The 15,964-nt window shown below is 41.2% G+C and overlaps 1 protein-coding gene across 8 annotated transcripts in view; it reads left to right on the top strand.

The window, feature by feature from the left end:
- The window catches only part of Mitofilin (inner membrane mitochondrial protein mitofilin), a 34,847-nt gene that overhangs the window by 16,063 nt on the left and 2,820 nt on the right, over positions 1-15,964 (top strand). For all 8 annotated transcript variants that reach the window (XR_010889658.1, XR_010889657.1, XR_001100568.2 and 5 more), the window contains 3 exons: positions 7,772-7,930; positions 10,112-10,215; positions 10,762-10,949. Coding sequence is in view for 3 of the 8 variants with exons in the window: in XM_067352900.1 (XP_067209001.1) it covers positions 7,772-7,930; positions 10,112-10,215; positions 10,762-10,949 (451 nt within the window). In the remaining 5 variants the exon portion in view is untranslated. The remainder of the gene's footprint in view (positions 1-7,771; positions 7,931-10,111; positions 10,216-10,761; positions 10,950-15,964) is intronic.

Genomic DNA, 15,964 nt, shown 5'->3' with positions numbered 1-15,964 from the left:
GGCGTTTCTCTGCGCGATAGAAGAACTCGCCGTTAATGAGAGAAGTCTCGGACTTGCTGGCTAGCGAGTAAGGCGGACTCTTGCTATCGTGCTGCATCGAGTCACCGTGTTCGAAGCGAACTTGGCGAATCTGTAGAACGGGAATGTAGAAAGGACAAACGCTTCTGTTGTGCGGTAGCACACTTGGCAATTAAAAGTTTCCTCGGTCACCTTAATCGATATAGTTGGCCTCTTAATGGAGGAATGAAAGGTCGGAAGCGATGTTCGGTAATTTATATTGAAATGAAAAATAGAATTCCATTTGCCGCATGCCCATCGGGACGATATTCGCAGTCGAAAATAATCTCACAGTTATTTCGATCCGTTGATTAAAAGCTCGGTTAATTACACAGTGCTCGCAAATCTACAGTTACAGTTTCTGTTTTTGGAATCTATCATCATTTCGTACTTCTAGTTGCTTAATGATACCCAATTATTAACTCTAATTACAAACATATAGTACGCTTTACCCGAGGTGGATATATATTACGCGACTGCGGTTGACAAATGCAAATGTGCTTTACAAGGTTTTAATATCGATTCAACGCCTGGTAAAAGTATTACCGCTTCGGAATCGGAACTGGCGAAATTCGCGCAGTGAGCCGTCGTTTCTCTTTCATTCGCAGGAATTTTTACGGACGCTTAAATAATCTGGCCGGTGGCGGGAATAACGGTCGGCCTGTCGAGCGAAATCAAAAACCATCCGCAGTGCTGCAGTGCCAAATTGATCGTTCTGTATTGGAAGAGCTTGTCGTTTCGTTCTTTCGACGGCCGCGCGAATGTTCCGAATGACGTTTATTGCGTGCAAAAGTGTTTTTCGGAATATCCTTGAGCGGAGAGGTTTGCTCGTAAAATTTTGTAGAAGATAAAGCTACATTGAAACGTATATTGATGAAAAAGGGTTCCGAGCGCGGTTGACATTTCGGAGCTTTAATTAGTGTTGATTGATAATTGTTTCTTGACACAAGTATGTGCAAAATCGTATGTAATAAATATTGTATTAATTTATTTTTTGTTTGAAAAGTTAACGCTCAATTAGGATTTGGTCAGAATTAGTTAGGACGACAGTGTGCGTAACATATTCGTGTAGTTTTCTCTGGATTTATTTGCGAAACGATGAACTGTAACAATGCTGCATTCATTCCTGTATTACACATTCTGTCAAAGTGTGAACGTATGTGCTGGACGTGGCGTTTGATTTCGCGACGTTGACGTAACACGTTGTAACACTAGCAGCTCGAAATTGTGCTTTGTGCAATAAACACCCGCGTGCGCACATATCCATTTCCGGTTTGATTTTAGTGAGAAAGTTCGACAATAATAAGTTGGGATACTTTTACAAGTCAATAACACACCGCGCGCATTCAATAATTTTATATAAAGAGTCCATAAAAAGTTTTAAGGATAAGAAAATAATTGTTTCCCAAATGTTATTTTTATTATCCTTTTTACTGCGAAATTTTTATCATGAAATAAATTTTTGAAATAAAAGTTTGATGAAACTTTTGCACTGGAATTTTATCGGCATAAAGCTTGCGCGAAATTAAGTGAATAGCAACAATGACTTTGCAATTTTAATTTAGCCAATGAAAAGGATTCGTTAATCGATGACATGATAGATTTATTAATACTGTTTATTGTCGGACGGCCGCACTATACCCGCTCTCTAACCACGAGTAATTCACGAGGCGGACAATAAACCGTGCCGTACCGGCGGATCGCATTTGCAGCGGCGATTAATTATCCTCGTCGCCGCTGCGTGAATCTTCCTACCAACTAGAGCTTTCCATTACGTGTCTGATCCCCGACCTGTGGATTTATTTTTTTCCTTTTTATAGAGCTTCGAACGAAAAGCAATCAATTATTGGGCGTGGGACCGTCGATGACGGGATTTTCGCATTTTCGCATCAACGTCTACATTATTTCAATCTTTTCTTTTCGCAGCATCGTGATACTTTCCGAAGCGTATGATTTACCATAATTTTCCATTTTACATTCTATTTTCCGAAAATTCTCTAGAGTTATTTTTATCGACGAGAGATTCGTATTTCAATCATATAATTTTACATATTCTGTTATAATTGAAAAATGGAATTAAATACAAAGTTTAACAAAGCTATGTCATATTCATATTTTGGGATGTTTTTGTGCAATGTTTAGTTTTCGGTTCACGCATTAGTTAAATTTTAGCCGGTTGGTATTACGAATATATTAAATTTATTATATTATATATATTACATTAATACTCCGTGTAAAATGGCACGAATAATGAAAAATTGTGAATAAATAGAGAGCTGAAGAAATGCAGGAATTGTGCGAAATTAATGTAAAAATGATCACTGTATTCTGGAATTTAATGGATAAAGAAACCATTCACACAGGCCGATTAAATGGGTCGTCCGCTTTTCTACGGTGCGTTGTGACCGCGACATTGCGGCTTGGGAATTTAATTTCGGCGGAGTTCGCGAATGCTTACACCGATATGTTTTATCGCTTTTATCTTGGTAGCCTAGTTAGCGTTTCGGTGGCTTCCGGCGGCGGCTTGATGTGTCTTCTAGCGAAAAAAAAAAAAAAAAAAAAAACTACTTAAAATAATACGCCCAGCTAATGGAATTTTGTGGATTAAGCGCGGAGATTGTCACACACCGTAAATATTTTAAGCCAACATGCGTATCACGCCTGAAGCAATCGGATCGCCCTTGTTAGAAAATTGCTGCCGCGGACGATCTTATTTTGCGATTAAGCCCGAGTGTTCCCGCCGCCGTTGCTCCGGAGGTCAGCATTCCTCCCCGGGAGGGAAAAGTTTGTCGCGTTTTACACGGTGTGTTTAGTCAGTGGGCGACTGCGGGGGCAGCAGCATCATGGCGCAGCGTGCATTGTCGAGGGAAAAGCGGTTGTCGTGTCGACGACGAGGGTTGTGCAAGCCACCCTTTTGTCGTGCGTCGACCGCATCGTTACGCTCGTCAATGCGAGAGCGTTTGGAAAACAGGGTCATAGAAAGGGCGGCAAAGAGAGAGGGAGGGAGAGAACGGGCAACTCGAGTGACAACGAGAGCAGGGCACAGCGGCAGCCGTTGAAATTCGCGAGCGTAAAATGTTACGTGGGTCGGCGCCGCTTAATCCGCCAGACTCATTTAACCACTGTTTCTCTCGGGCTCATAAATGGAAGAGAGAGAGAGAGAGAGAGAGAGAGAGAGAGAGAGAGAGAGAGAGAGAGAGAGAGAGAGAGAGAGAAAGAAAGAGAGAGAGGGCGGTGGAAAGGAGGGGAAAATGAGAGAGGGCTCGTTTTCAAACTCGTCCAAATGAACCGATAAGTACTGTCCGGCCACAAATTCTCGCGACAATAATGCGAGCATTCGAGCTCTTCCCTTATCGATTAGCCGGAATTTAAGTCTTTTGCGGGAATAAGGGAGAAAGAGAAAGAGAGAGAGAAAGAGAGACAAGGACAAGCGGCGGCATGTGTGACCTGGCGCGGTGCCATCGGATAACGTACAGAATTTTTTTGCGACGGTCGACGGCGAGCGTGTCGATGATTATTGGATTGAAAGTTGGGAAAATGTGCGGGACAAAGCGCGGAACGATCGCTGAATGCGTGGCGTTGAGGATAGCTTGCAAAGAAAACATTTAGATACACAATTCAATTTAAGTTATTAATATAAATGTCATTTATTGCGTAGGAAATTAATGTTTATGATAATAAACGTATATAATATGATATTTCTGTGCCACTTTCGCGATAACGTGGAAATCACAGCGGAGGAAGCCGATGACGCGAGGCACGAAAATCGATACGTCCCGTGAGACAAACAAATCGTTTACCGAAGTCTCTATATATGCGCTAACCATATTTGCCAGATTGAAAATTACAACACGGATGATCGAGTTCAACCGTTACTTGTTAGGCTACTGTAACAACAATTCCTGAACGAAAGGGCTCGAAGGGACGCGGAGAGTGGGCCGCGCTCCCAAATGGCTTCGGCCACTCTACTATTTTCTACTTACGTTGACTTTGTCACGTGTGCACGCGCTCGCGACGAGCGCGGAAGAATTTTCCGCGACAGTTGTCATCTTCGCGAACAGCAACGGAGATAATTAATTCTGACGGCACGGAATGGAACTTTATTCATTCGAGCGACGCGGAGGACCGATCCGCCGGCGGCAGCGCGTACGCTCGGATAAACTAGTAATTATCCGGAATAATTGGACGCGCTCGGAAGTCGGATAATTCCCGCGGGTACGCGGCGGATTTGGTGGGGCTCGGGAACTTTTTCGCGGAGACATACGCTTTGGCCGTGGACGGCTTTGCCCGCGTAATAACGCGATTTCGACCGTAAAAAGAGGACGGAGATGAGGATCGACGCGCGAGATGAAGTGAATACGGTTTGAAACAGTCCCGAACCCTTCGACCTTTCCCGTTTTCCGCGTCGATGCTCACGGCCAAACCGAGCGTGAGAACCACCCGCGCAAGGTCCGTCGCGCGTGGATATAAAAACGGAGGAAAAATCGTACACAAGAGAGAAAGGGGAACAGACTGGGACAGATATATGTCGCGCGGGCAATCGGCCCTGTCATTTCGGCTTTACTGGCGTTTAAAGCTGTCGGCGGACTCGATGCTGTTAAAGCAACTCGGAACTTGATGTGGCGTGAAAATAAGAAACGCGACTGTAGACGTTAATTTATGTCGGCCGTTCCGCGGGAAATGCGAGTGGTGCTGAAAAATCAATAGCCTCTAAAATATCGCCTTGTTTCAATTATTTGACTTTATAATTCTTACATTTGCATTTTAATCGACTGAAGTTAACCGATCGATTATGTATGTGATGTAGTAGATGTTGTAAATGGAATTTAAGCCAAGTATACGCGCACACCAACGTTCTTAATATACGGTCTCGATATAATCTCGATATAGCTGTTAAAGAAAATAGAGATAAATTCGAAGTTACTTTTTATTTCTCGATGTAATTTCTTTTTATATTCAAACACTTATTACGTTAGTTATTATTTTAATATTATTAATTATCTTTGTTGAGGAAAATGCTCGTTAAAATTGCCAATAATTTGCAATTTTGACACTAATATCTAGTTGTTGGCTCTTGAATTCTTTATTTTCCTATAATATTAATTTGTTAAAATAATTTTTTTCTGTCAATAATTCTTTTTTGAGCTATTTCGACACACAATCCAATAAAAGTAGAATGACATTGAGCGCAAACAACTCGTCGCGTTGCATTACAGCGGGTCCGATGGTATTGTCGATAAAAACCGGACGACTGCGGACCCAGCAACTGGATATAAAATTGCGGGCTTAATAACTGCGCGGATGTTTCCAAATAATTGCTTTTCAGAACGCGGCGGGTGCTTAGAAGCTGGTCTTATTACGCGATCGAAATTTTGCCGTGGACCGAAACTATCGAATTACGTTGCTGCACAACTTCCATTCGAGTGTTCGCGAAACAGCAAAATTACCTATCGCGCTCGATTCGCTCGCGCGCGGACGAAAAGGCGACAGACAAGCGCGGTTCATGTGTAATGTGCCGCCAATAAAGCGGCGGGGCGAAGTGAGCAATAAAGTCGAAATAACACGACGGACTCGGTAATTCGCCCCGTGGCTCGAAACTGGAGTTTGCTTATGCGGCGAAATTGATAATACGGTCCGCCCGGGTCTTTCCGAGGTGCGATAAAACGCGCGCGAAGGATTAATTTTAATTGCGAAGGAGCGCGCGCGAGTCGAGTTATTGCCGAGAAATGATATTGCCGCGAGATACGATTATTCGAGCGAGTGAGCTAACCGTTTAGGATAGATAATCGGCTTGCTGACCAAGTCCGCGCCAAGGTCTTTTCTTTTTTTCAGCTGAACGTAATTATGGACATTTCGCGGAAAGCATGATAATGATATTTGGACGACAAAAGTGCGCCTCGTAACTCGCCGAGGTGATAAAATTGCGGGGAAAGCACACCCTCTTGCGAAAGATTAATCACGTGCGCGCGTGTCCTCGAAACGTTCCCGCTTTCAAAGTGATTGTCGTTATGAAGAATGATATTGCACTTATTATGGGACTGTAATTTGCTTTTGTGTTCTCGAGAGCTCGAGCGTGGATTGACTTTAATTGCTCTCGTAATTCTGATGGGTGATAATAATGGGGGATTTAAATTAAAGGTCAAGTACGGAAATTGCGTCACGAGCGTCCAGCGTTAAATTCATTTGAACGTAACTACAAACGCCACGTGTGAATCAAAGCTGGGCGACTCAAATCTCTCACGATTTCGCACGTGTACAGGCGTCGTTACGTTAAATGGAAACGCGGGGCCGTCTGTGATTCAGGGAAACAAGTTATTGCGGGAAAAGCCGCACGGAAAATCTCTAGACCAGCGGAGTAATTTTCTCTAGACAAGATCACTCCGTAAACCCATCTGGATTGATACGCGTAATAAATCACGAGTTGGAAGCTCCTAGACTCAGATGGATCCCGTTCCTCGCCTCGGCGACGTTAACGGCCGCGCCGAGCATCTTTCCCGAACGATCTACAGTCCATCAATTGTGAATTCCGTCGCGGCCGACCGACGGGCGCTCATCGAGCCGCCGATTAAATTTCAATTATCTCCGATGGTAATTTGTTAAATGATTATTCAATTAGTCACGGCGGAGTAAACATGCGAAATCGGAAGTGCGATCTCCGTCGCACTTTAATTTACCCGCCTTCCGCGATGTGTGTATTCAAATTGTATATTTATAAACACAGCGTATACACTCGTTGAATATACGTTTAATACGATCGTGTCGACATTCAAGTATGTTTATTAGAGTACGACGGTGTGTCTCTTCTGCTATTGTCAGTTGTTTCCGTAAATTCGTGCGGAGTGCGTTTGTAAAACATATCACGCGACGCTGAATATAAATATATTAATAAATTCTACCTGCGTGTGCGTGTCGCAACATTTTACTATTTTGGTAAATAAATCGCGCGAATTACACAATTTGCAGTGAAGTTTCATCTTTGTTTCCTAACTCGGGATCATCTCGCGCAGCGTTTCAGTACGAGCACGAGCGTACAACTCGACAAGCTTTCATAATTCACGTACATATCGGCGCGTCGGGATTTTTGCACGGAGCGCTTTGTTATCGAAAAATTTGGCCGCGTCACGAAAATGCGCGAAATGTTTGTCACGTCGCCTGCAACACGATGGCAGTACCCCTGAGGCTTCCCCGAATGATCGAGGAACCTCAATGGATATGCCGACGCAAATTAAATTAGACAAACGAATTTTACCAATCGATCTTTCCTGACAATTGCGGTTTCCCCCTTTTTGGCGATTTTGCGGTAGATACTGGCGGAATAAAATTTCCACGACGGTGTGATTAATAGCGATGTGCACGTTGCTACATGTTACATTTTATGTATTAATAAACGACGGGCACACGTCGCATAAATTGTTAAATTCTACGTTCATTTGACATTTTTTAGGCTAATAAAGTTTCTAGCGCGCCATAACCTTCGAATGTAAATCTTCGTAGCTATCTCTTTCGGTAATTTATGATCGCAAAAATGCAAAATTATGTTAATGAAGGGAAAAGAGTGTGATTTTTAGGTTGTATCAACATCGTATTAACTTTCTTTTCTTGAACTATTAACAAGATTATTTAAATTTTTAATAGCTAGGGACTTTTTTTCTCAGAGTCGAGTGGAGGGGAAGTTGAACATTCGTTCAATTTAGACGAAATGTTTTTCTTTCAGCCCGCATGGAGGAGGAGAAGGGTGCGTCTAATGCGCAGATCCTCTGGTCGGCCTGTCAAGCATTGGCTAGAGCGGTGAAAGTGGCACCACCGGGAGCACCTAAGGATAAGGCAATCAGACCGCTGGAGCCTGAGATCAAGGCCGTTTGCAAGGCAGCACGTATGCATCTTGATTAAATTTCATGTATCTTGATTAATTTTGGTACGGATATATTAAACACAACGTCAGTGATATTGCACTTTATCACAGAAAATATCATTTTAATTAACATTTTGTTATGTGTCGCGAATTTTATTTTTAATATTTTTTGTTACATTAATTTTGAATTTCGTAACATGTTACTCTGGCGTGCACAAAGCTTTTCAAACAACGAAATAGCACGATGGACTTTTAGAGTAATTTCGTCTGGCAGACTGCGGCTTGCGCACGATACAAAATATGGCGAATAACTTCTAAAGTAATGCGAGAAACTTGGAGAACGGAGTGCATCGCGGACTTTATAGTATAGTTATAGCTGAAGTCACTGCATTTCGGCTGCACTGCAGCCGCTCGTAATTATTATTACTTGCTGCCGTATATGTCGTTATTATCGCACGTGTTTTTCGCGAACAGAATTTAGCAGCATTTACTTGCAATTTAACAACAGACTGGGTTAATTAAATCTGCAGCGCATTGCCTAGAATTTCGTACATTATGTTATTTTATTACTCCAGAAACATTTAATGCGAATATATTTGCGAAGCACGGTATTTAGAATAACAAAAATCTATGACTATTTTTGCAACGGTTGAGTAATTTTTTGAAATTTCAGCTTAATGTTTATTTACACATCTTTATTTTACATTTGCACACAAATTTCGCATCTTGATTAAAAAATATATCACTAGAAAGAACATTCTCGTTTTTATTTTTCCGATGTAATAGAATGCAAACGTTTAAATACAACGTTTTTAATAGCAGATACTTCACTGTGCAGAAATAACATTCGGGCGTAAAAATCGAAGTTTCATATTTCATTTAATATCATATTTTCATATCCAGTATTTTTCCACGTTTTTATCATAAGAACACTCTTTACATCTCGTTTATGATCCTTAATCGTCGACTTGATATATAAACAATATTAAACTTATGATGTCAATCTTTTCAGCATTAATGTTTTTTCCCAGCTGCGGTATAATTCAATTCAATATAATTCGAACCGCTGTTATGGATTTACGACGAGAGCATTATTTCTACCACGGGCTTTTCTTTCACCCGAGAATGAATTCTGCACGCGTTTTAATCGCTCGGTCGGCCGCTGTCGCGTTTTAGCAATTCGCGCTCGTTCCTGCGGGAACCGCCTTCGTTCCGAGCCGCGAGTATGAAAGGCTGGAACAATAGAGAACGACGTCGGGGTCTCTGCTTCAAATCGGCATGCGTGTATGCGGGCCAGGACCGGGCGGATAGAGAAGAGCAAGGCTCGACGACGGCGGAGAGAGAAAGACCCATCGAAGATTTACGACTTAATCGGAAGCGAACGTTCATAAAAGGCTTTATGGTGGGCATTTCAAAGAGCTCGTGTCGCTCTGATGGAGTGCCGCGTTCGTGTTCATTAATTATGCCCCTACCGCAAATGTTCGCGCTTAATTGCGCGAAGTGTCTATAAATTTTTTGTCGAGCACTCTCGAACTTTTCGCCGTTTTCATTTCTCCCGCCGAGAAATCATTTTCGTCATTTCAATTTTTCCCGAACTTTACGATCGGCACTTGTGCAACGGAGAACTTGCGTAGAAAATCGAGATTTTATCTGCGGTAATTAGAGGATATCATCTTGTCGTGTAAATGAATAATTTTTTTTGTCAAATGCTTTGCCATCTCAAATTTCTCACGAGCCATTTAATGCGACTTCTCTTCTCTGCAGTGAACGAAGGGATAATTGTTTAAAGCATCGGTGTAAACGAATGATTATTCGATGCATAATAACGGGTCTCACTGCAGTAAACTTATTAGCGCGTACATGTTATTCGCGATAACCAAATGCGAGCCGCAGCCTGAAATATTCCCCCGCAATCGCCCACATTTTACGTGCGGTAAACAATTCGTTGAATGAAGAAAAAATGTAATGGGAAACATTGCGGGTGCAGTTTGCCGCAAAGCAAATTGAACTGTAACGGAAATTCGGGTATTGCGAATAATACACGTATACATTCTGATTAATTCTGTCTGCCGGGGCTCGCGAAATTTCGACCGAGCGAATAAATGGGTTAAAAATCGTCAATTCGGACGAATGGCACAGAGACGCGGAGAAATCGGTGTGTCGATTGCGCTTGATCCACTTTTCCGCTTCCTTTGATTTCAGCGAAGGAGGATCCCCTGGTGCATGCCGCTATTCAGGGCATTCCCGAGGAGGCGGCCAAGAGAGGAGTGTTCCCGGAGGATGCCCTTCGCGAGAGGTTCCTTAAGGTAATTACTGCGTTTCCCGTATTCCGTAAAATCATGTCGCTTTCACGTATTCAGTTGTCCTACTTTTGCAAAACGACCTCGTCGCTCTCGAAATTACTAGTCGCAATAGTAATACGCGATTTGAATAAACGGGTAGACGGTTTCGCGCTGCAACTTTACAGTATGATAAATTCCACTCGCGATATCATCTTTCAAAGTTTCTCCTTTTACGCGAAAATTGTAGGGATTTTTAAAATTAAACGACAAATGACTGATGTGTGGATATGTGAAGACACATAAGAGATGTAACGGCAATTAATAATTGTTTTATTTTTATTCTCTTTTAATTTATCACATTAAAATAATTATATATTTTTTTCACCTAATATCAAATGTAGTAATATATTTGATTCTTTTGCGCACATATATTCTTTGTGTTCATTTTCTTTATTCAACAAAATTATACTAAAAAATTGATGCGTTAGTGGCGTGAATTGGCGGAATTCTTTCGTATGTAAATAAAAGTTTCAATTTCTGAAAGTTCGTTCGTCTATTACGTGTTGCCAGGTGGAGAATGTGGCGAGAAGGTTAGCCATGGTGCCTGCGGAGGGTGCAGCTCTGCCTATATATCTTCTTAGCTATCTTCAAAGTTTCTTGATCATCAAAACGGCCAATCCAATTCCGAAGAGCGAGCTCGAAGATGAGCCAATCGACATAGACTCGCTGAATACGTACGATATACTCCAGCGTGCCAGGTAAGACTTTTTATAAATTGTAAAAGGCTCGCCACATGACTCTGGTGCATGCATGCATGTGTGCGATTAATTTTAGAGATGGAGTGAATTTATCGTGCACGAGAAAATTCGATGTGCCGGATTGACGTTGATTGTAAACGAGCACAATGCAAAATTTGCTTTATAGATATTTCGCAAATATTTGTTTTGTATTAAAAATCACAGATATATTCGATTACAGGGTTTTTTTAAATAAATTTTATCGATGGTATATCGATCGTCGTGAAATTTTTGAAGCGAAAAATCCAGAAATAAATAACAAAGATACAAAATCGTCGATGCTCGACAGGGTTTATCGCCGATTAAATGCACTTTTATTGTACTCGCAATTCGAGCAGCAATTTTTGCGTCACGCGAGGCCCTCCGTCTCTCCTTCTTCATTCGGTGACCCTATAAATTATCCTTACGAGACCCTGAGGACTGAAGAGAACGCGATATATCCAGCCGACCGTCAACGAGGCGGGAAAGACGAAAACATCTGCCGTAATATCCGCCACGTACACTTTGACAAAGAACACTATCATTTACTACTCGTCAGGTTATCCCCGACGAAATCCGGTGGCGAGCCATTTTACCGACTTATCCCTTCGTTTTTCTCGTGTCAGCGGTCTCTTCGGCTGCCAGCCCTTGTTGAAGGTATTCTCGACTTATCGTGGAAAATAAATAAAGATAAGCATATGTATATCACGTATGACGCGTAGCTTTACAATTTAAAAAATTTTCTTTAGAGGAAAATACGCAGCTCGTAATAACATTGCAGCTGCATTTTTCATTAGAGTTTAGAATGTTAAATATTTATACCAAACGTGAGACGAAAGCATGACCAGTTTTAAATTCATGGAAGAATTCATCATCAAAGTTTCACTCTGACGATAGAATATCTTGCGCAGTTGAGAAAACAGTTTTGGCACGTAGCGAGAGTTCTCGCGCGAGCTCACGTTCAAAAATCTGTGAAAACGACGACGTGTGTTTTCGTTCGCACGAAAAATTTATGCTCGATCTCACTTTAACCGCTGCGAGAAGCCGCGGATGTGTGGGAAACACCACGAGGAGGCGGAGGGTCGTAAAAAAAAGAAAAACAACGTAGATGCGGTGGCGCAGAATACCGAGGGAGTAATCGGGTATTGCCAGGAGGGCCGGCCAGTTTCTTACATCGTGAAAGATAGTTTTACATACTTAAAAGCGTCTCTCGCGCTTGTTTTCGCAAGATATCAAGTGTTGACCACAAAAGAAAGTACACTTCGCATCGACATTCACGACACGTACGAATTTACGCTCTCTTTTGCCGTCTTTTAGCTATCCACCGCGCGTTGATACTCTTTTAGTGACAACGCTTCCAAATTAAAAATATATTATTTAGAATATTTCGCGGATAGGTTGCAAAAATAGAGAGAAAGGGCGTTTGCGCGAAATGTCAAAGTTTACCATCAATACGCACAATTTTGTAGAAGAAAGGTCACATTTTTTCTAAAATCAACTCGCGCACGATCGTGTTTTTTAAATTAAATATTTAATTTCACGATTTAATTAGTATATTAAATCGGAATATTTTTGAATAACATTTTGACATAATTTTCTAATTGCGCAGAACTTATAACAGTACGTGCGTTTTCTTTTAACAAAATTATTCCGTGATGCAATTACCGATGTCATATTTTTTCCTTATCGCTCGTGAAAAGCGTGAGCAGTGTTCTGATGAATACTGGAATAATTCTGTCAGAATAATTTGTTTCTTTCCACATCAATTTGTTTCCAACGCGAGATCACATGCAAAACGAACTGCCGATATTGTGAGTCACATGAATAAGTATTACAGGCTATCCGATGTATATTTTATTAATGGAGCAGGCCTCCGCGCGTAGGCCTCAGGTGAATCGTAATAAGTTACGCCGTCTTCATTCTATGCTGTGGGTTTTAGAATCGACGATATGTACGACGTACTCAGGCGGTTCGCGCGACACCGTCCGTGAACAGCGAGCATGTAGACCGCGGCGCGGACTCGGACGTGAGCCTTCTGAATTTTTAATTTCAAGGCGCACTGCGGTATGCACACACTCTTTCAACGCTCGCGGGTAAACTGCCGGGTTTTCGAGAAACCGCGGCGCACAGTCGATATATCACCGGGATACACCCCTGAAAGATTTCTCGGACCAGCCATTGTCTCGGCCTCTGCAAATGAATACTTAATCGTCCAAATGGATGCACTCTAAAATTCAACTTTCAGTCGTCATCATAGCGTTATGAATACAGTGCCATTTGTATTATTTATTTTAGTTGTGCGCGTGTGTGCGCATTTTCACCTCTTCTTTCTTTAAAATGTAAGATTTCAATGCATCGCAGTGAAGTTCTATGCCCGTCAAATGATATGATATAAGATATTATAAAGCATAAAATGTGTGTGTGTATATTTTATTCATTTTTATGTTTTAAAATCTTATATCATAATACTTGATAGATCTAGAACATTTTTTTATTCTGATGCATTGAAATCATTTTTAAAGGAAGAAATAGTCGAGAATGTTAAAATGTACATATTTTATTCAATTTTAGGCAGTAAAATATTATACTATAAAATTTAATAGTTTAGAATTTTAAAATCTTACATTTTTTTTTACAGCAATGTTATGTTTAGTTGTATAAACTGCCCGTAGCGTATTTATTTTATTTCTAAAAGATATCATATATCTATAAAGGTTAGATACACAAAAAAAAAAATTCGTTTCCATTACTTCAAACTTCGTCAAATGTTGTTCTCGAATTTCTTTCATTCCTGCAATGATTGACGAACACAATATCTGTTTCTGTTTTAGCTTCTGCCAAATCAGAGTTGAATTCAGTTGTTATTGAATTGGTAAATATCAAGCATCGAGCTGATTTGTAACATTTATTTCAAAGCTGAAGCCATCCATTATCGAAGAAAACTTTAAGTTCTGCAATATTATTTTATTTTAGAGGATATATTCAATAAGAGAACTTTCTTTTATAACACTGAGAAACTTAAAGCGAAATCGAAGTTGCAGGCGCCGAGAAACTCTTCGGTTAATAATGCCGTCCCTTGGGCAACCAAAAATCAATTCCTCTACCTAGTCGATGAATTAGGGCGAGATTATAGATTTCTAGAACGACACTGTGTCTGCAACGATATTTTTAATAATTAAGTTGTTAATTAAAACAACAGTTGAGAAATGTTGATTAAAAATTAAAAATTGAAATGTTTGTTCGAAATTTATTTAAAACTGTGCTAAAGTCTTCTTAAATTCTTAGAAGTCTTTAAATTCTTAATCATTTAGACAATTAAAATGTTTAATACTTGAAATTTTTTCCAGGGAAAAATAAACTTTAAATATATCAAAGAATTAACAGATAAATAAGAACAATTTTTGTTTTGTGTAATAGTTTACTTAAAATTATTTCGGAAAATCTGTATCACCATCGAGATATTCGCGATCTATCGCTGGAACACGTGCGAGAATCGAATGATTCTCTTATTGTCAGTGGATCTGAAAAATCGTTCGTCCCGACGCGAGGTGAAGGCTAAGTGAGAAAGTTCCCGCGGAGCGATATCGTCGAATATGAAATCCGAAACAAGAAACTTCGGGATCCGCGAGTGCGCGTCCGTGCTTCGAATTAGGCCACGTGGACTACGTTGAGCAGGGTTGATTTTCAGGACGGGCCAGATAAACGTTCCGCACCGCTTCACGTTCCATTTCACGTAGCCGTTCCGTAGGATTTGTCGTAATGAGAAGGCAGGCGGCGCAGTTTCCGGCGGACGTATTGTCCACCATTCCTTGATCCTCGTATTTTCTTTAAAAGCTACAGATGCAGTGGCCGGTATCTCGGCGGCGAGCCGCTGCGCGATCGGACGTTTGTTGGCATGAGCGGTTAATTGGCGGTGGTCTCAAATCAACAAATTGAAAAAATGTTGAAACGCGTATTTAGCTTGCAATGTGACAAGATTTGGATAATTAGTTTTAAGTCTTAATTAATTGTCCGTAGCTGGTTCCCAGCTTTCATAAATCGCTGCTGTGTTATTCTTCGTTTTCAATATAATCCTAGCTTAACTGTACAAGAATAAATCGCATTGCATTACGGAAATGGTAATATTCGTAATGGCAACATAAAAAAAATCACTTAAAGGGAGGATAATTTTTAATTGCACCGTGTTCGTTAGTTTGGAAATCCTCTCGCGTCGCAGATACCGGCGTTCTTTTTCTTCCTTCGTAGTCCACCTGTAAGCCGGGATACAACATTAATCTCACTTTACTGCATCGGGGCGAGCGATTCAGTGTACTTTCGGTGTTCTCTCGGTGTAAAGTTTTCAGTTGGCGTTATCCTGCATGCGGTTTTCCACTTGAAGGTTTCGCGTTTCCGCGAGAAAGGCGACAGCCGCTGGATATCGCCGACTTAATCCTAAGCCGATGAATAAACACACCCGTTTCCCGAATGAACGGGACTCCGAGGCTCCGAGGCTCCGGGTTGGTCCGAGCGCTCGCGAGTTCAGGAGCGAAGTTTTTAACGAATGCTGCAGTCCGCAGGACGGCGTTTCCTCTTGGAAAGTCACATCCGATAGCGCGACTTCCGGCTGTACCGGATGTCGCCAACTATTCCACCGCGCGTGCCTTTTGCTGAACTATCGCGCGGTCTCTCCGAAAGTGAGAGGACGGGAAGGGAGGAGAGGAGAGTACGTTTTCGTCTGTCTTGAAACTCCGAAATGAAGTGGCCAGCAGCTCGATACTCGTGAATAACCATAGAGAAATCGGCCAACAAATCTTCCATGCTGATTGCTTCCCGCAAATTGCAGATTGCGGACAGTTGTTGTTTGTCAAACACTCGATTAAATAGTGAAATTAACGAATATAAATCTGCTTAGATATTATGCCCATTGTTGCATACAATATATATACAATTTTCATATTTTATCAATATTAATTTCAATATTACTTATATCAATAACAAATATATTTGCGTTTATTATA

Source organism: Linepithema humile, chromosome 4, assembly GCF_040581485.1.
Source record: "Linepithema humile isolate Giens D197 chromosome 4, Lhum_UNIL_v1.0, whole genome shotgun sequence".
In the NCBI taxonomy this organism is placed as follows: domain Eukaryota; kingdom Metazoa; phylum Arthropoda; class Insecta; order Hymenoptera; family Formicidae; genus Linepithema; species Linepithema humile.
Note: the sequence above shows the minus strand (reverse complement) of the source record. Positions and strands in the feature narration are given on the sequence as shown.